Source organism: Phragmites australis, chromosome 9 (assembly GCF_958298935.1).
Source record: "Phragmites australis chromosome 9, lpPhrAust1.1, whole genome shotgun sequence".
NCBI lineage: Eukaryota > Viridiplantae > Streptophyta > Magnoliopsida > Poales > Poaceae > Phragmites > Phragmites australis.
Window position 1 is genome coordinate 35,200,554 of NC_084929.1, and position 21,664 is coordinate 35,222,217.

At 45.6% G+C, this 21,664-nt stretch overlaps 2 protein-coding genes across 2 annotated transcripts; one reads left to right on the plus strand and one right to left on the minus strand.

The window, feature by feature from the left end:
* Window positions 1–7,135: 7,135 nt before the first annotated feature.
* On the minus strand, window positions 7,136–14,032 carry LOC133929444 (protease Do-like 1, chloroplastic). The gene is made up of 8 exons (XM_062376196.1): window positions 13,521–14,032; window positions 13,302–13,424; window positions 12,439–12,610; window positions 11,923–11,960; window positions 11,632–11,830; window positions 7,988–8,140; window positions 7,475–7,609; window positions 7,136–7,389 (listed from the first exon to the last, which is right to left on the minus strand). The coding sequence occupies exons 1-8, from the start codon at window positions 14,015–14,017 to the stop codon at window positions 7,312–7,314; spliced, it is 1,395 nt and encodes a 464-aa protein (XP_062232180.1). The 5' UTR covers window positions 14,018–14,032; the 3' UTR covers window positions 7,136–7,311.
* A 3,977-nt stretch (window positions 14,033–18,009) lies between these two features.
* Window positions 18,010–19,272, plus strand: LOC133929445 (uncharacterized). The gene is made up of 2 exons (XM_062376197.1): window positions 18,010–18,411; window positions 18,831–19,272. Exons 1-2 carry the CDS (start codon window positions 18,071–18,073, stop codon window positions 18,934–18,936), a joined length of 447 nt encoding a protein of 148 aa, XP_062232181.1. The 5' UTR covers window positions 18,010–18,070; the 3' UTR covers window positions 18,937–19,272.
* Window positions 19,273–21,664: the final 2,392 nt, after the last annotated feature.

Here is a 21,664-nt window from a genome sequence, read left to right on the forward strand (position 1 = left end):
TGAACTTTAATCTCATTCTCTAATTTCAAAACTTTGAATCGAACTATTAAAAGTGTTTTTATTCCCTTTACGGTTAAACTCTGAAGCAACCTATAATTCAAATTAGTAACATAGAAATAGGTGACGAGTCATAATCGTAACCCATAACCTACGACTTATTAGGTGACAGATCACAATTATGACCTGTCACCTATAGCCTTCGGCAACGAAGCTTAAAAGGATAAAATATCCACTTCATATCATAATAATGTGATAGTTGAGTTGGTGAGGGGGTTTGCACGAGAGAGGTGGCGGGTTCGATTCACGCGGAACGCAAGTATTGAAAGTGCTTTGAAAAAGGACATGGTTTGTGGAGCATATGCGATAGGCTCGGGCTGGCTTGGGTCTGGTCAAAAATATTTTGTTAGACCTTTTTTTGTTTTTAAAAATATGAAAAAAGTTTATCAAGTTATAAGTGATGGGTTGTAACTCTAACCCATCTGCGACGGGTCAAAAAAAAATTTAGACTTTTTTATTTTAAAAAACATGAAAAAAGTTCATCAAATCATAATTGACGGGTCGTAACTCTAACCCGTCCCAAGCAAGCCCGAGCCCACCGTATATGCTCTACAAGCCACACTCTTTTTTAAAGTATTTTCAATATTTGCATTCCGCAGGAATCGAACATGCCACCTCTCTCGCACGAACTCCCTCAAGTGACAGGTCAGAGATACGACCCGTCACTAATTAGCGTCATTAGTAACGGATCGAGTTTTGACTCGTCACTTATAACTAATTATTAGTGATATATTTGGAGTGATGAGTGCGGGACCCGTCACCCATGGCGGTTATCACTCATCACTTATGGTATTTTTTCACATAGTGAAAAACAACCCGAAACCCCCTCCAACCCAATCCCTATCAAACTCGCTACTTTAGCGCTTCCCTACTTCTCCCCTTCGCTCGCTACATGTAGCGAGCTGATCCAGCCCGCTATCCCACTCGCTCCTCGCTCGAACAACTCCTTCGCGCAATCGCCACCGCTCGTCCCTACCATCAACATCGTTCCGCCGCCCCAGCCCTGTGGGTGAGTAGCTCGATCTAGCCCCGCATCCCTGCTGGCCTCGACCGCTATCGCGCTACCCTCTACGTGGCTATCGCAGATCCGGTTTGAGAGTAGATAGTCCAGGTGCGGGGTCACTGGCGAGTCTGGGTGAAGCCATTGGATGCCAGAGGTGGACTAGTTCTAGGTGCACGTCCTCTAGCCCCTCTCTCTTCGACGAGCTCGAGTGCCGACGGGGGATGGAGCTCGGGTGGCATCGGATTTGTACTTGTGCTTGCGGATTTGGGGGAGATATTAGTGTCATGTTGTGGTGTGTTGCTCCGTGAGGAAGAACAAGCGGTGGACTTGGATTGGAGCTACGTGATGGAGCTGGTACTTCGATTGAAAGAGGAAGGTGCGACTGATTTGGTGAAGGAAAGCTAGATGGTTGTTGCTGGTGTGCTTGGATTTGGAACAACGGTGAGGGAGAGAGAGGATTGTGAGGTGCTGCTGGTGTTGGCCTTGAGCAAGAGAGGAAGATGCTACTGCTTTGCTTCATGAGAAATAAGAGCACAAAGAGAGTGAGGAACTCGTGGCTAAGAGAGATGAAATGTCGTTGCTGCTATGCGTGACTGGTGTTGGCCGATGCAAGAAGATGTAGAATTGGGGGAGAGAGAAATGTTTGGTAGTTACAATATATTTATGAAATATAGGTGAGTGGAGAATAGGGAGCTAAATTTAGAGAATGAGGCGCTAAGAAATAGAGAGTGAATTAGGATAAGTGGCTCTCTATATGGAGGAAATAGGGAGGCAAATTTAGGATGTGGGTTGGAGATGCTCATCTATGGGCTCCCCATAAGCCATAAAAATTATTAAATCTCTCTCCTCACCCTCTCGGTCTCCCCTTTCCCTTCCGTGTTGCTGCCGCTCCCCCACCGTGACAAAGCGGAGATGGTGCAAACTCAGTGGAGATGGCGCGCAAAATGGCAAGCTTGAGGGCGGCAGCGGCAGCGGAGGAGGAGGAGGGTCATCATGTAAATTGTTGGTGACTGCCCACCACATGGCTCACTCATCACATGGGACCTGATTTGGCCAGAGATGAGGTCGATCTAGCGTTGGGGCTCTCAATATGCCACAAGCTCAGTTAAGGGGAAGGGGCGATGGAGAAGGCGATGGGAACGAGAGGGGCATCACAGTTAGGATGGACATCGGATCTACATCGCGGTTGGGACGATGGGGAAGGCAATGGGAACAAGAGGGGCATCGCCAATGATGGAATAAGAAATAGGGCAAGATACGGGAGAAGCACTACCCAATAAAGATCTTGACAAGGAGGAAGGTTGAGCGACATCAAGTACCAAGAAGGAGGAGAACGGGTCGGCCTTAACCTCTAGATCTAGCCGGATAAACCTCGATCCAACCATTGGTGGAGAGGGGAGGCCAGTGGCGACGCGTTGGAGATGAGAAGCGATGGCTGCGAGAGGAATCATGAGAGGGAGGGGCGGTGGGAGAAGAACAATGATGAGAGGGCTGGGCTTGGGTAGTTGGGATTTTCCTCTTTTTAACTAAGGTATGTGGTCCACCTTAAGGCCCTCTTTTGAAATAAGCATTGTGAAGGTAGCAACAAGTTTTTATCAGCCCCGGCTTATGGCTGGTCAGTCTATATACATTATTGTTGCTCTTAGCTGCATCGATATCGACGATTGATAAAGTCAATTATACAAATACTTATTTAAAGCAGGGGTATATGCCACCCAATTGTGCATATCAAAGAGGAGGACATAATATTTTATACACATTCATACCTTCCTTAGGATAATAATCTTATGTTATATCATGCCTTATTAATCTCAAGATAATACAATTATAATGGGGTGTCTAAATCTAATCCTAAAAATCATGGCGAGTTCTCTTGTGTTCTAAATCCTAAAGCTATTATCGGATAAATATAATAATGGCTTGGATTTGCTATGGATCCGAATAGGTTGTTTCTGTTTCTATTCGACTAGATTTGCTTCATATTGCTTATCTAGTTTCTAGATTCCAATCTTGCTACCCTCTTTCTTTCTTCATTATCTTCTTGACACAACCCTCCTCTTTTTATATAGTCGGGTTAGAGAGACTTATCAGACTCGGAGTCTCTAAGTATAAACTCTCTATATTATATTATTTCTGAATATCTAGATGATTCATTTCTAATCTAGTTTTCATCACGATGAACTGCTTGGAATATCGACACATACCTCATTTACCTCATAACGTTTATGAAACCTACCATATTAAATAAAAGACATATACGATGATGACCTATCTTCAGAATATGTCTTCAGAATATGTTGTTAGGGGTATATTTAGGATATCTCTAGATATGGTAGTTTAGGATTGATTGTAATCTAATGATACTTGTCTTATCTCTAGAAGAGGCTTCTTGCACTTCAAGCTTTATACTCTATATATTTCGCTCTCGAGGCTCAATGCAATACATCAAACATATTAACTAATCCTCGTATTCTGTCATAGTACCATGAGTTTAGGTTCTGATCCTAGGCCATAAACCCTACCCGTCGTCAGCTTCCGCACTGCGTGCCCTCAAGGAGATCAATCTCCATAATCTCCACCGGTGGCAGTGCCGCCCGTATCTAGAGTTCGCACCGCCGATCGTGTTGATCGGCCATTCTAGATAGTCTTTTTTGATCTCTTGGTCGGGTTTTTCTCTCTTGTTGGTTGTTGACCAGTGTTTCTCTGTGGGTTTTTTTTATCCAATATCAGTTTGCGTCGCTCATCGTCCACGCGCCTCTGTTCAAATCAGCATCGACTCCATCGGTACTATTCATGGTTACTACAGTACCACTATCGCTATAGTGCCATGCCATGTTCGCGGCTACTGCAGTGCCGCCGCTACAATATCTCAAAGCTGTTTTCGTCTGCCCCACCGGTCGACACACCTCCACCAATCGGGACGCCTTCGCCATGATTTCCTCAAGCGCCCTCAGTCTAATCAGCTGATCGCGCGTGGTTCCTCCCAGTCGATCAAGCGTGGCTCCCGTCGTCCACTAGTACGAGCGTCCCCTTCCCGAGCATCGGGGCTACCGCTGCGTTACCTTCGGGCCGTAGTTCTGCCCCTCATGGCCATGCCTTTGCAGTGTCGTTGCACCCTCCCCCCCCCCCACAAGCGCGGTCCAGCCAACAGAGGATCTTACCGTCACCCTACATCACTGTCCCCACGCGCCACGACACTTTGGATGATCAACGCCGCCTCTCTCGAAATGTCGTCACCTTCATCGTCCATGCACTTGGTCTTTGTCACATTGTTCAGGTGTTCTTTGCTAACTTCTTCAAGCACCACCACCACGCTCTCTTGGATATCGGTGTCATCGCTCCAGGCTGCTGGGTTCTGCCTCCCTCTACCATCTTCATCCAACACAATCTCGTTGCCAACATCGCAGTCTCCTCCCCAACTACTTCGTCTACTCTGACAGTCGCGGGCTGCATCGGCACTCCCCTCCTCGCTGCTCTGCACACCGTAACCGTCTCAGAGGCCTCCTCTGTTGGTCCCTCAGACACTGGCGCACGGTTGGGTTCCCTACCTTCACACGTTTGGTATTGGCAACACCGGTATTGCCTTCATCCCCGACGCGTTCCCAGCCCTAGCAAACCCGATGCACACGTCATCCTTGATGGTCTCGACTGTGTCGGCTTCGACATCAACCTCTTCCTCAACGATTGCCTCGTCCGCATCACCGTCTTCTTCCCTTAGGCCTCCCTGAGCCCATCTCCATGGCGCCTCTGGCACCCGTGTCTTCAAGTGCGACTCCCTTCACCGCAACCCTGACTATGACTACGTTGACCACATCTATCTCACATGCAGCATCCTCAACCACGACTACTCGCCTCTCTCTCAGCTACCTCGACTTCAACACAAAAGGCTACCATCTGCATTAGCAACTCGTCGGTTTCTCTAGTTACAACATCTGCATCGCGTTATTTCGACTGTGAGGGGATGCCATTCGTCTTCCTCTTCAGTCTTGTCGTCTGCTACGCTCACGCTGCGACTGCGGGGATGTTAGATTATATTTGTGATATCTCCACATATGGTACGATTGATTGTAATCTTATGATATTTGTCTTATCTCTAAGAGAGTCTTTTTGCCCTTCAAGCTTTGTACTCTATATATATTTTGTCATCGAGCCTCAATGCAATACATCAACCATATTAACTATATATTTTTCACTCTCAAAGTTCAATGCAATACATAACCGTATTAATTAATCCTCATATGCTATTATATATTATATTTCTGATAAATGTTTAATTATTAAATTTTCATCAGTTAGTTTGACGTTTCTTCGTGGAAGTACTGGTACTACTTCGGTTTCATGAACTACAGCCATTAGCTCTCGGAATCTAGCCGATGAAACTGATTAGGTAGCCCATGTTTCTTGCGGCTTACGACGTGTGCTGCCTCCGATATATCTGGACCACTAGTTTAATGGAGATTTGATCAGGAAGCCTGGCTAGTGTGGTGGAAGTGGCTAAGCCGGGGTTTAATGCGAAACAGAGACCCAGCACGCGACCGAGAAAAGACGCCATGCGTATCTCGTCAGCTTGTCCTCAGACTTCAGTTGCGTCATCGAGTTATTGCTCGACTGTTTTCAGATAACTACTGCTGGTACGGCCAAGCCTTGATTAGATGCCGCATGCAATTAATCAACAAGTGCGTTAATTATAATACTAAACATTGTTAGTAGCCCATCATGTTGGATCTCTCAGGTTTCCTGGAATGCAGATATGATCGTGCTGCTGTGATGGGATGGAAATGTGACTCAGACGGTTCACCTTGTCGCCAACAAGATGATGTCTGACGTTTATTGTTAGAACGGATTGTGTAGGGAAGAAGAAGAACTAGTACAAAACTTAGCAAATGGCAGATGTTGTGTTGATGTGCATCGTCGTCGTTTGAGGCAGCGTAAACTGAGCAGCATGTGGTCGGAAAGTTGAATCAGCTGTGACTAGATGCAGCAAGGAGATCACTTTGTACCGTTTCTGTTAGGAAATTTAGCCTTGCAGAAGTGACAGATTGATCTATCAAGATGATATATACAAAATTACAGATAATATTAGAGACATGATATTTATTAATAAGATTTAACCGAAGCCTACATCTTTAAAGCATAGTTACGGGTGCTTTTGCACATGTCACAACACTGGCCTCTGTAGGGTTCTGGCAAAACCGTCGCCGTCTCTGCTAACCTGTCGCTATATTATCATAGTTATAATAGTATACCTCCTCTCATATTTATAAAGAGGACAGGTTACCAGAGTCTAACTTCAACTCTATCCATACCGTTAATTACAACTTCAAATCTAATATGTAACCTGTCTTTAACAGATCTGTCATGTTTTTTTCTGAGACATCTTTTTGTAGGGGATTTTTTTAGAATTTTAATCACGAGGATTTATATCTAAATGACCCCTACCGAAACAGATCCTTACTAGCGTTCCTACATTAGACCATTTTTTTAGTTCTCGCAAGCAGGCCATTAGCTATGCTGTCTTGCATTACTCTGCAAACCTTGGCCGGTTGCTAGCTCTACAATGTCTGTCTTCATGTTAGTACTTGCTACTTAGTCTTCTCCTGGTGGTGACGTTCTTTTCCATTGTTTTCTGAGAACTTTTTTCTTAACGCTTTTTTCCTGTAACATCTTAGCTAAAATGTGATCTTAACGCTAACTAGCTTCTCAGACTTTTCTGATAGCTACGATGTCGCGTGTAACGGAACCATCTCACTCAGTCCTCTGCTTTTCTGGAACTGGATGGATTCCTGAATTCCACCACAAGCTCTAGATGTGCAGGAAACCATAGCAATGTAAGGCGCGTCAGAACATACCCATCACATTGAACGCTGGTGTATCCCAGACCACAACTAGGATTGCAACGATACCATCTGATCCAGCAAAGTCAGCACATATTTTGGTCAAAAAGGTTTTTAGGTGATCTGTTATATCAGTATGACCATCAAGCTACAGTCCCTATGGCCCATCGTATAAATAAGGTAGGCCATCTGAAAACTGTAGGACGTATGCATCATCTGTGCTGAAGCGAAAACGAAAGCATGATCCACAGGAACAAGCCAAATTAGATTCCTCCTCCCAGACCAGAGATAGTTACAATTTACAGGCATAAATTATGTACAACGAATTCCGTGGAAGGCGAAAATGTTAACGCCTTGTATATTTGTGTCTGCACCTAAGTGAGCAACTGAGCATATGATACAGAAGAAGCTGGTTTACTACGATTCATCAGGCTTTGGTTCAAGGATCACAGGGATCTTCTCTTTATGGTCACCACGCAAGACTTCCACGGTCACCTATAATACCATGGAATTCAGTATCTTAGCAAATACTATCAAGCACAACAATTTTTTTCTTTTGTAAACAAAGGTCAAAGCTTACCGTTTCCCCAACTTTACACTGATCCAATATCCGATACAAGTCACTTCCATTTGTTATCTTTGTACCATTCATGGAGGTAATTATATCCCCCAGGATAAGCCGACCGTAGGCATCTCTTTTAGTTGATTGCAGACCCTGGCAAACAACATGAAAAGTATTACTTTTAGCCACAGTAGTACTACACTGCAAGCAGCACATGTTTTAAAATGCATTATGTTAGACGAAAGGTACATGAAAAAGGAAAGTTTATTTCAAATAGTTTACCACTGCCCATTTTGTTTGCTGAGTTGTCCATAGTTCTAACCAAACACACAGGACAACATAGGTCATCTAGTAGATTAATAACTTAAGGTTTTCCCATGGTACGTATATGCTGTAACTGGGCATAGAGCATGAATAAACTGAAAGTAATACCGCCTAAAACTCAAAAGTGAAACTGAAGTATAATTACAATATGCCCAGTCCAAGAAATCTGTACTTTCCAGATTCCAGGAAACACAAAAAGTTTCTCACCGCTTTGCCAGCTGGTCCATTTGGAGGAGCATCCAAGACAAGCACTCCACTTAGTCCAAGCTGCTCTACAGATTGATCAGGGGCAAATTTTATTCCCAGAATAGGTCTTGTCACTTTACCAAATTTTATAAGCTGATCCACGATGCCCCCAACCTGAAAATAGATGTTATTTCAGTTATGGTCAAAATGCGATGTGACTGTGAAGAAGAATGAAACAGAACAGAACAAATTTGAAGTTCCAAACTGAATTTAGTGAGCTACTATTGCCAATAGATTTTTGGCAAGGAGTGTCGGTGTATCGAATAAGGGTCCTCACAGCGTCAAAATACCCGGGAGATCGGAAAACTTTTCCGAGAGACTTGGTGATATAGGGCCCAGGCCTAGGCTGTACGTGGGTCCTTCAGCTCGATGATCTCCAGCTCGAAGCTCCTCAGAGGCTCCTTCAACGCTTTAAAAGCATCTTGAAAAATGCTATGAGTGGTGCTCTCATCCTCCCTAAGCTGGGTGTGTTCGGTGACGAGCGCAGCTTTTTCTCGTTGGAGCTCACCCACTTCTGTTGGAGCACGAGTTGTGTCGCCTTTTCTTCGGCCAGCTGCCTCTCCAGTTCAGCGCACCTACTACTTCCTTATCGTCAATCAGCTTGCAGATAGAGGTCGGGAAGCGAGTGGCTAGGGAGAGCAGGTCAGAGGCCGAAACAGGCTCCATAACTGACTCAGCAGGCGTGGGAGTCACGATCAATGCTCCCGAGGTCAGAGCTGCTGCAAGCTTAGGGGCTGAAACATGTTGCTGAGGTATTGGTGGAGGAATTACAACCGGGATCGTGGGTGGGGTCGAGGACCTACAGCAACAACAGATTTACAAAATCAAGAAAAGAAAGAAAACTTGAGGTATCTGCGCCTAACCGAAAACCTTAGCATGGCGACGAAATGCTGAGCACAAGCCTGTACCTCGTAAAGCCGTTAGGTCGGTTGGTCAAGGAGGACAGTCCAGTGGTCGAGCCGCCGAAGCTCGATGTCCCGCAAGCACGTTTGGATGCCTCCGCGGTAGACGGGCCCTCCGCCGGTCTCTTCCCCCGGAGCGCGACTGGTCAGAGCGCGCCTGGTCAGGGTGAGTTTGGTCGGGGTGATGCTGGTCGACCCTCTGCAGACCGGCGTCGCTCATAGAACAGTCACCCGCGGTCGCTACCCGACTCTAAATAGTTTGGTCGCCTTCTCGACTAGCTGGGCCGACATCACGACCAAATGAATGGCCGCCCGGAGTGGCGCTAGGAGACAGAGAAGGCATGCTGGCAGCAAGATCAACTTCCCGGGCGGTCTCCGTGATCTCGTTGATTATCGAACGCAACATCGACCTCAGGAAGACCCTGCGGCGACACAAACCATGAAACATTGGTCCAAGAGAAGACTTGAAGATGAAAGTTCTGAAAAAAGACCAAGCATACCAATCTGAGCCGAGCCCTCTCCGACGGAGAGAGATCATACAATGGAGAAGCACCTCGCGGCGGGCCATCTTTCCTCAAGGCTACCGCCATGAGGAATTTGATCCGCGACTTGATGAACTCGTTAGAAAGATCTGCATAAGAGGGATACTTAAGATACAACACGAATAAACAAAGAGCGCCATGGAAGCGGTTGCGATGTTACCTAGAGAGCTCTCCCTGGTAACGTCGTCACTCCCGGTATACATATATGCCGGATGTGCTCTTTTCTGCAAAGGGTACAACCGGCGCTTGATGAAGTCATGGGCAACATCTGATCCCGTCAGCCCGACGTTCGTGAGGTTTTTGACCTGGGCTGCGAGGCTTAACAGCTCCGGAGTGGTCGCGAGAGAGTTCCCCCAGCTCTCGGAGACTTGTGCTGGTTTGTTTGGCATGCAGATATTGTTCAAGGAATCCTCCATCTTGAGATAGAACCATTCTTCCCTCCAGCCCGACCACGACGACTTAAGACCCATCTTAAGGTAGGAGCCCGTGATACCATCGTGAAGGTGGAATCTGCAGCTCCCGTCGGCTCGTCTGCAACCTGGTTGTGTAAAAATACCTAAAGAGATCGAGGCATGATTCGACCCCAATGAAGTTCTCGCACATATGAGCAAAGACGCTTAGCATGATAATGGAATTGGGATTGAGGTGGATGTAGCAGATATCGTAGAAGTAGATGATGGTGGTGAAGAATTCAAAAAAAGACAGCACAAAGCCGTCCAAAAAGAAAGAGGTAAACAACATGATCTCCCCCTTGCGGAGAACAGGCACGTCCTCCCTTGGGTGGTACCCCGAAGAAAGGCGGAGGGAGTAGACAGTTGTCGTACATCTGCTTTAGCTTCGCCGCAGTGCACTTGGACTTGGAAAAGTCTGGTTTTTACCTGTGCACGGCACTATTGAGAGCGGCAAGGGTGGTTGCGGGAACACGAGTGGAAATAGAGACGATGGGCTCTGAGCGCAAGGACTTGGAGGCGGTGGGAGATGACGAAAGGATTTATGGGAAAACGTTAGCTTTCCAATTTATAGGGCCAATGTGATAATTCAACCGTCGCGCGGAGCTCAACCGTCTCGAAATTCAAAAGGCCACGCTTTAGAGGCCGAAATTCCCTTAGGTCCGGCAGAAATCAATGTCTCTTTCCCACGATATTTCTCTCTTTGTGGAAGTTTAAAACCTCCCCTCGGGATGTAGTTTTGTGGGTCCACCACGAAAGTGGACTACGTTGATGGCCACTCCTACGGTGAACTCGTGTTGACCTGGGGCCCAGGTGGTGCGACCAGGTCCATCCGTGACCACGCGGCGAACCACTCAAATCACCACATCCGCGATGGAGCTTGGGGGCTACTGTCGCTGTATGGAATAAGGGGGTCCCTTGTGCTGAGGGTCCACACCGGTCAATACTAGTTGGCAGAAGATTCTTTTCCGGATCAGGATCCCACCACGCGACTATTCTACATCTTAGCGACCAGTCTGCATCTTTGCGACTAGGATCCTTACCACATAGGGATTCCTGCGACCAGCCTTCGCTGGTCGCGGGACAGGTACACATCTAATCAGTCTATTCTCATTAAATACATTTCACTCAAGTGTTTTCCTTCCCTAGGCACTCCTCCCCAGCGGAAAGGTCGTGGCCGGTGCAATGATGCCATACCCCATCCCGTAGTATTAAACATTATGGGACGGGCTTGCAGGCGTGTTAGACTGATTCACAGGCGCGCGTGTAAGACCGGTGATGGGACGGGGCGCATCGACTGACCAGGGAGACGTAGGCGTGGAGGTGTCCAGCGGATGGGATAGGCTCAACTGCTTCATTTGAACAAAAAGGTGCGTCGTCCATTTAAATAGCCTAGGGGTGGGAGGTTTAGCTAAGGTATGAGTCAGCAGAAAAGAGGTCCACTTGTAAGATCTCATTCTCTCTGTTATATAAAGAGAGGAGAACCCAATTTGTAAAGGAATAGATAATCAGTTCACAAACACTAATAACAAAATACATAGGATGTAGAGCTGTTATCCTTAGAGAGGTCTGAACTTGGATAATCTCGATGTTCTTGAGTTCATCACAAACACACGCACACCGCAAGCGTTGTTCACGCGTCTATCGACCAGTACACCTCGAAATCATTGTCAGGGATTAACTTTCAACAAAGAGTAGAAAATGTTACATACCGTATCAACTGGAATGGAAAAGCCAACCCCAGATGATGCTCCTGAAGGTGAGTATATAGCAGTATTTACACCTATCAAGTTTCCAGAACTATCAAGAAGTGGACCACCACTGTTACCAGGGTTGATAGCAGCATCAGTCTGTATCACGTCCTGTATAGGACGTCCTGTTGCAGCTGAACTGATTTCTCTACGTAATCCACTGGGGGGGATAAGAATAGCAAAACAGAGAGTCTCAGTGCATTCCAATATGAATCAGCCAAAGATGAATCAGTTTAACAAACAATATTCCACCTGATAACACCTGTTGTAAGAGTGTGGTCAAGGCCAAACTGCAAACATAAAGATGATAAAATGTTTTAAGACTTCTGGCATATTACTAATCAGTTAATGCAATGCACTTGTAATCATAAAGAATACACCAAAAAAATTTAAATCCAATAATTTTCATAGAAGTAAGATCAAATCTTTCCATACAGGAACTTTGCTCAAATTTTGATCCACCAATAAATAAACGATACACTATTTTTTCATCGAAGTATTATTTGTTTGCAATTCTGTCTAGTCTGCCAACAAATAACATATTCACGAAAACAGCAACAACAGTTGGCTTATGTGATTGTTACAGTACAGATATAGCATTCAAAGTTAACCTAAGAAAATAAATCAGGAAGCAAATGGAAAGTATTTAAAGGTAAGACATCTGCCTTTAAGTTCCAAGCTACAAACCCGCTACAAACCCACCATCATGTATATAAATCTCATAAAATTACGAGGTCGTGCAAACAAAATGGTATAAGAAGCACTCACTGGGTTTCCTATGGCATATACTTTCTGACCAACCAGTAAGTCTGCTGACACGCCAACTGGTATAGGCCTTAGTTTATCCTTAGGTGCTTTGATACGCAAAACAGCAACGTCCTTGTCCTGGTCAAATCCAACAACTTGTGCTTCATACACTGACTGATCAGCAAGTGTGACCCTGTGTACAACTAGCAGGTAACTTCACTTTGCCACTATACATCTAGTGACCATCATATCGAAAACATTCATAAAGTAGCATCACAAATGGATATTTAAGTTTATTTGTGTATCTAAGTAAAACAAGTGACATTAATAGCATAATGGACACAGCTCCACAGCATGACCAATTAATGCTAAATTTTGGTTAGCAGAAATCCGAAGTTTGTGTCATTGACTCATTGTAAGATTTTAAGCATGAAATATTTTGCATTAAAATAATTAAGTGTAGTGTTAAGTACTACTTGAAAGTGGATGCAAAGTAAATAACTTCTATAGTAAGTAGTCTATATCCAACAAATTTCTGTAAACGCGCATACACATACCCTTTACATAACTTTGGACAGTCAGATAGCGAATCCGGCGTACATGTGCCATGTTGCTTCACTTATGCTCGGAAAGTGGCTTTTAGGAAGCCAAAATGATAATGAGCCATTACTGGGCCCTGCTCATAGTTTGCTGGGCTATTGTCAATCAGTAAATTCATTGCCCCAGCTTACAAACAATTGTAGTACTTAAATTCTATCCCCCTATACCCATTTCAAATTATTGCAGACTTCAGCGACACTAACATTTAGCAGAATCGAAAAGCTTTGATTGAGCACAACCAAGCTAAAGAAGTGTGGTAGCAATCAGCAGCCCTTTGAACCAACCTGAGGTCCGACGCGCCACGGATGACATGGAAATTGGTGACGACGTGGCCGTTCTTGTCCCAGACAAACCCCGACCCGGACCCCTGCGGCACCTCGAGCACATCGAGCGTGAACGCATCCTGCCTGCACCATACCTTTGCATCAGGAGTTCAGGACACCAACACAACACACAGAAGTTACCGGGCGGGGCAACCAAGGAACGGAGACGGAGTGGCCTACCTCACGGCGAGGTTGGTGATGTAGACGACGGATGGCGTGTTCTCCTGGAAGAGGCGCACGGTGGCGACTTCGTCGGCCTGCAGCTTCCGCGGCGTGGCCACCACGAACGCGGAGGCCGCACCGGCGTCGCCGAGGATCAGGGCCGCGGAGGCAAGCGCGACGATGAGGGAGCCCGCGACCGACGACAGCAGCCGGCCCGCCTCGGCAGGGACTAGCTCACCGGGCCACCGCGACCACGGCAAGGGCGAGAGAGAGGAAGGCAGGGCGAGGGAGCGGGAGCGGGAGGCGGCGGCGGCGGACTTGGTGGACGCGGCGCACGCGAGGTGTCTGAGGAAATGACGCGGGCGGCGAGGCGGGGAGCACGGGGAGAAGAAGCAGGCGGTGGAAGAGGAGGAGGCGGCGGCCATGTGGTGCGGGAGGGGAGTGGGAGTGGAGGGAGCGCAGCCGCGGCGGCCTCCAGCGGAATGGGGGTTGGGTGATGAGTGGATGTGTGGCATTGCTTTGCTGCCTGCTACTGGCTGGTTCTTTCCTGTAATTTTTTCGTTCTCGCTTACTGTCAAGTCGTGTGGGGTTTTATCTCTAGAATGTCGTGTGAGACATGCGCATCATTTCAGAAAATACTCACTTCCATTATAAATACTCGTCGTTTTTAATTTTACGGTTTGATGTACAATTTTAATAATTATTTTTTATTAAAATATAATTATAATATTTAATAAAAGTATAATATTATGAAAATATTTTTAAAGATAAATCTACGTATATGATTTTTATGTTTTCAAACTAAATATTTTAAAAATTATAGACGATTAAAGTTTTAAAATTTAATCGAATCTTAATTAAAAAGATAAATATTTATAATAGAAAGGAATAGCAAGCTACCTGTAGAGGCCCGTAGTATGTCATTCGCTGTTGCTTGGTCGGTTCAAGTTCGACTCGTAAAAAACAACAGGTTGTTTGCAGGCCCTTCAACTGGCCCAAACTAAAAGAGCAAATGGCTTGGCCCAGTTTTTCTTTCATAAAACAAAGGTCATATACCGAGTGACCCAACCTTCTTATCCAGTAAGGAACGCTCCTAAATTCCAACTAAGTCGTTGCAACTCCCTCATCCTAGTTATCTTTGAATCTGCCTACCTCGAGTCTGATTTCTAGAACAAAAGGGAATTTAAGAGTCTGAAACGGTCTCCTTGTCGTCTTCCTTTCTCTTCTTCCATAGTCCCATCTACCGACCACCACTCCCTTACTCTCCCAGCCGACGCCCATGGCTTCGCTGCGACCCTGAGAGGAGCTCTCTGCCGACCTTGCTCACTGCCTCATGTGCCTTGCTGACCGCATCCATATGTCCAGCACGTAGCGCACATGGCGTGCAGGTGTGCTCCTGCTACACCCATGTCCGAAAGAAAAATCTATAAGACCATGTCATATGAAAGAGGCTCTTACATGTGATGACACATATTCATTTCATTTTTCTTCTCTTCAGACCAATCATTAGATCACAAGATGGATAATGTGAATATGTTATCATGAGAATCTTTCTAGACAGAATTCTATAGAATTTGCTTACTCCACGCACACCCTAGCTCTTGTGGCTCCGCCTTCCGTACTGTCGCGCCGCTCATCTCCTGCTCGACATCAACCGCAGGGCGTCCATCTTTTGCGTCCTCTGCAACCAGACTCACTACGTTTTTGTCCTGTTGAACACCCGCGACGTGCTTCGACGCATACGTTGATGGCCGGATGTCGCTCATCAATCTCCACACCTACGAGCAGATCTTTCTCCCAGATGATATCACATGGGAGGGATGTCCCTCGCACCATCTCATGGTCATCCACGCTGCTACCACCTTCTCTTCCCCACCGATTCCACGTGAGGGATGTGTCACATCACTGTAATGAAGATATACAACATCAAACTAGTAAATAACAGGCATAAGTGCGGAACAGAATGATAGTGGATAAATAAACTTGCACTCCTACCCATTGGAAACAGGATATATACAGTAGTCTTTGGGGCACAACAATTCTACATGTAACACTTGAACAAGTTTGTCAAGAGCCCTAGGCTGCTCGGTTCCACTTGTCACTTCAAATTGGACAATTCAAAATTCTAGGATTTGCTTTAGAGGTCAGTACAAATTAGTGAACTTTCTTTAGGAGCATAGCGACAGATTAGTGCAAGCATCAAGTTTACAAACTAACCTAACAGCATGGGCATAACAACAAATACACCAGACATAATCTTGCCAACATGGTAATAGCAGAAGTTAAACTCCACAGGAACCTAATAAATCATTATCCCATCTGATTGCCAAGTGATGTGAAACCAATCCATATAGTTTCAAAACAGAAAATGCAAAACAGCAATTTAATCAGCCTGCAAACTGATTTCTTAGATAGCTTGTTTGGCCCAATGTAAAGTAGAGGCACAAGGCTCACGAGTTCAGGTCTGCCGTACCAGATTTGAAATCAATATGCATCAGATTATTAATGAGCATTTGAAATAGATAGATAAGGGCACAACTCTGAAGAAATAACACTTTCAAAGTTCTTGAATTCTCTGTTTTGCACCTACACTCTCCTTGTTGAAGTAAATCAGCTCGATCTTATAGATGTTTTGTTATATAAGAGAGACAGAAAAGAAATGAAATTTTTTGCAACTTCAAGAACTTGTAGGCTAGTTATATTGGTATTTCTCTTTTCTTTTGTACCATACAGTAGTTCATGATGTGGGCATCTTGGATAACATATTTGCATCAGGGTATATGAGAACATACAATAGATTCACTATTCAATAGTTGTTTCCTGATCCTCATGTTCCTTACGTTATGAAACATGTGACTATAACATTGTACACTGTCAGTTGTGCCTGCTCCCTGATATAGAAAAGGGAAGAGAATTTACCTTTCCAAACGATCCAATGGGCCATCAAGAAGAGACATAATGACTGCTACTGCAACAATGCGTGTTAGTGCAGCCTTCAAATCCCACAGATACTCTATCTGCTGCGCAACATCCTCTGACGAGGGCTCCACAGGCATTGTGAGGAACACCAATACTTTCACTTCAATACAGTGAAGGAAAAGCATTTATTTCTACAGTGCTATATCGGAGCGTCAATTGAAATAAAAGGATTCAAATATGTAGCTATAATGTTATATAGCAGGGAATAAAGGTATAAACTTCACAGGAGATCCGAAGCACTTCGAGAATTCAGGGAAAACAAAAAGGAAGACTAGTTACCTACCGTGATCACCAGATTGCGATCGGCCTGGTAATTCTCAATGATGGGCATCAGATCTCTCGACTCAATCTTCCACTTGCAGACCTGCTTGAAAACCTCCCGCCGCTGCGGATCGTCGCGCCGCAGGAATCTCTGCAGATCCTTCAGATTATCTAAAAATGGGAACGTGCGCACACGGCATTAGTTAGCAAACACGCCTCCGCGGATCTGAAATGGAGGCGAACCGAAGCCGTCGGAGGGGAAGCGAACGAGATGCCTAGGCAGTGCTCGCTTTTGGCGTAGCCGATTACCGCGCCGTTGTCGTCCTCCTCGGGCGCGCCGAGGCAAGCGCAGCGCAGGTGAGTCAGAGCACCGCCGAGTCCATGGCGGCGCGCCTTCGCTAGGGTTTGGCCGCCTGGCCGGTGCCGGGAGTCGGAGCCTAGCGGCAGTTGGATGCGGCGGCGAGGGAAGGGAAGGCGAACTGGACAAGTGAGGAGTGGCGAATCGAAGTGGAGAGACGCGGGGAGCTCGTCCTCGGGAAGCCAATGAGATGGAATTTTCCCGCCGCCGTGCGCCATTTGGGGCCGGATTGCCCCCCGCGCTTTGCTTCTTCTTGGAGCTTGGTGGGCTGCGCTTCCACTGTCCATGGGCTGGACCATCTAAGAAGTTGCATGCCCTGAGTAGATTACAGGCCATACCCACCAGGCCCAAAAGCATTTATCCACACACCGCCTAATGATCATGGGTCTGAAAACGAGATCATTCATCAGTCGATGAAGAACCTACGGGTTAGGGAAGGGGTTGATTTGAGATTAGGGATTTCATCATTGTCAGACTTAGAAGATGTCTTAAGGCGGAAGGAAGGTCCGATAGAGGAGGAGGGTGTGGGAGCGGAGCGATGAGGTGCTAGTTATGGGTGATGGAGGACGGCCAATAGGAGGCGCCAAGATAGGGGTGAGCGGAGACAGTCCGACGGAAACGGTTAGAATGGCAACAGATAGTGGATATGTATCTGGTGACAGGAGAGTTACCGAAGACATTGAAAAAGGGTGGTAGGCAGGAGCGATTTGTGCTGGCTCGAGCAAGAAGATGAATAATATAGGATAAATTGGAGAAAGAAGAAAGAACGATTGTCGTCAGATGGAGTTTGGAGCGCTGACGTTTATGGATATATGGTTTTGTTTTCAAACATCTGAAATATAGCAACACCCTTTATTACAGCCCAGATGAACCTACGGCCCAACAGAGTGATGCCATAAAGGGTAGGAAGAAGAAGCAGAAAAGGCCAGATTAAAATCCAAACTGAAATCAGCAGCTCGCGACCGTATCCATGGCCCTCTCGAGCTCGCTCCGTGCCCTGGCCCTCGTCCCCCCTCCCCTCCCCTCCGCGCGCCCGAGCGGGGTCGCGGCCCCGGCGTCCTGTGCGCAGGGTCGGCGGAGGAGGGGGGCGGGGGTCGTGGCTCTGGCGGCGGCGCTGCCGTCGGACGCGCAGTGGCTGGAGCGGCTGCCGGAGAAGAAGAAGCCGCTGTACACGCACAGCCTGCCGTGCATCGAGGCGTGGCTGCGCAGCATCGGGTTCACGCAGTCCCGCGAGGACCCCGCCGTCTGGGTCGCCGAGATGCCGCTCTGGCACGCGCGCCTCAGCCTCGACGTCACCGACCTTCACATCAGGTAGGAACCGCATAGTATTGTTCCTGTACGAATTTGTACCTTCTACCTTGGAATTCAACCCATGCTCGTAATGTCGCCAAATTTTTTCCTGCAATCTCGCTTGCCAATCAGCTTATGTGGGTGCGTGGAATGAACATGCAGTTAGGAACTTAGGATGTTTATTGTTCTGTGTAAGCACACAAGTATGCTCAGCTAGGATTTATTTTGTTAATAAGGATTGTTCATCTAGTTCTGAAGATTCTTCGTTGCATCAGTGCCTTATTCCTCAGCTACTCCCTGAGTTCCATGAATTAACTTAGCATTAGATCACTGTGAAAGTATGAATCATGTGCTCATTTACATAATTGTTCATTGTTCGAAAAAAAAAACTCAATTGTTCATCAACTGAAGACAAAATTGTTAACTTAATCTTCAACTAGGTACTTGAAAAGCGGCCCTGGAAATCTTGAGAAAGATGTCGAGAGAAGATTCAGCTATGCCCTAAGTAGAGAAGACATCGAGAACGCAATACTTGGAGGACCTTAATCCAATCACGGGGCTCAAATTTAGGATTCGTTTAGTCATGTTTGTCCTTGAGCAAGGTTAACACTGGAGAAGTTGTACAACGCCCATCATTAAAGAGATTTGCATACTTCTCTTCCATCATTTTAAGAGAAAAACGGATCATGTGCCGAAAATTCGGAAGTTATAGTCTTGCCAAAAAATGGCCACTGGAATTGTGGGTGCCTTGGGGTGCCATGCATTTGGTTTGTTGGCGTCCAAGTGAAAATTTACATTTCATTTTTCTTGTAAAACCTTATGTCCTCCTTGAGCAGAAGTTTTTCACATTTCTGTAAAATTGACTTTGTCCTATGTTTTTTTTTTATATTCGTGTGTCAATATGGCTTACCTTTTTTGACCTATATGTGGGGTTAAAAAAATTGGATCAGTTTTTCGTCATGCTAATATGACATGTCCTTGAGAAAATTTTGGTACTCCGGCTCGATCACATTTAAGTGTCATTATAGACAATGTGATTCTCTGAAAACATAATTTTGAGTAACAGCTCACATCAGTTCTGTAAAAATGAAATAGAAGTATATCATTTTTCTCTACCCCATATGACTATTCCTAAACAGAAAGAAACAACTTGACAATGCGCATTCTAGAATAACGCTTAGTATGTTTGAGTAGGGTATAAGAGAAAAAACTACTACCATGCCATTGCCTAATCCGTTAGGATTCTTCTTTCACAATGGCTGAAGCATCGCAAATCGTGCGCTGAGGCAACATGATAATGTGCGGTGGGCTGATGTTTTTCCTCCTCCTCTTTCACCTCATCTCCCTCTTCTATTTCTCTTGCAAAAATTTGAGAGGGGGCTCAAGGCCCCTACCGGCTGCCACTCCTATAACCCCCAAGCCCTCCCCCTAAGATTTGCCGTTAAACATAGGACATGTTATTATTTTTTCATCCACCCTCGCCTAACCTTCCTTAGTAAGCCAGCGAAGGAGGATGTTCACGGTTCTCTTCCTTGGTTTGAATTTCCGCAAGGTGGATGATGATTTACTTAGTATTAAGAGAGTCAAATTTAGCTTTTCTACACCACTTAGCGTTGCACAACCTTGCCTAGCAAGGCTAGTGGACAAGGTTGGAGTAGAAACCAACATTGCCTAATAACTTACATTGAATCAAGGTTGTGATGATGATCACGTAGTGCTAGAGGTGTAGCGAGATAGTAGGATACCGTCGTGGATTGAAGACAATGGTGCACTGTAAACACGATAAGCATCTTGGTTTGTTGTGTTGGAAATAGGACGTTGGCTGTTGGACATGATGGGCAACAATCAACAATAAATTAGAGGCAATAAAGGAGCACATAATGAGCTTAACATCTAATCCATTGCAGGTTAGATGCATCTATCTATTAACATGTAAAACTATAGTTATCAGCTGATATCGAATTAAAATACTAACTATAATATTGGGATATTTGTTAGACATTTTTTTATAAAAAACTGAGAGTTCGTAGAACTATAGTATACTCTCACGAAAAAATAAACATTTTACGGATGAGACATTTGGGTGGCACCTGATCAATAGCCAATAATTAATCATCGATAGATGAATAAACAACATCGAAGCATCCGGCAGCAAACGCGAGTTTCTTCTTTGGGAGCAAGGACGAGTACGTTTAGCGATGCAACACCTTAGTCCAATGCAACCACCCCACGTGGGATCACCCAACCGCCTCCCAAGTCAGGATAAGCTAGCTAGATCCCTGTGCTGGCACCTAATAATGATGTCTCCTTGCCCTCGTGGGACCCACGTGTACTGTATTGCGGGCGACGTGGCTTAATCGCTTCCTGACTGCATCGCAGATGCACATAAAAGCAAATTTTATATACGTGTTCTTTCTTTTTTTAAGCTCAGCAATTAGATTACTCCCTCCATTTTTCAATACTTATCACTTTTATCAAACATATATAACTAGACATACCAAAAATAGTATCAATTTTAAATATAAAATAACAAAAATACCTAAAAACTATCACAAATATTTTAGAATCTACCATAAATAAGTGAGTAAAAGATATTTTATAAAGCTAAAATTAGAAACTACGTTTCAAAACATAAAGTGATAAAGATTTAAAAACAAATAAAATAGTTAAAAGTGATAAATAGTGAAAAACGTTTGCTCCTTTCCCCGCAAACAAGTAAAAAGTATATAGCTAGACATGGGGCTACGACGTGTCAAACTGACACACGTCTGCTCCTTCCCCGCAGCCGAGGCTGACATGTGGGCCTCCGTGGTAAGTGGGTCCGGCAACTCACGAAGGTACAGTCTCGTGCGCGTGAAAAGAGGCGGAGGAGCCTCGTTTTATCGTCCAGAAATATCTTATCCCCACTCTAAAAAAATATTTTATTCCATCGGCGGGGCCGCGGGATGCGGCCACCACGTCACCCACGTGACTGGGATTCTAAGCTGGCCCCCAAGGGACGCCGGGCGGCGACACGTAGATCGGCGGGTGGTCGACACGTGAGCGGGCGGCACACCGATGGTGGGGTGACGAGGAGTGGGCCCCGGTCCACTTACCGTCGCCCAGCTCGCGCTCCACTTGCAGCATTGTCCATCTCCCGCCATATTACAAACTGCACCCCGAAACGTACCACCGTCTGTTCTTTTGTTTTATTTGGGTCACACTTAGCATTTATATTTATATCTTGATGTTCCTATAGCAAGCGTAGATGATTTTAAGATAGTTATGGACAATT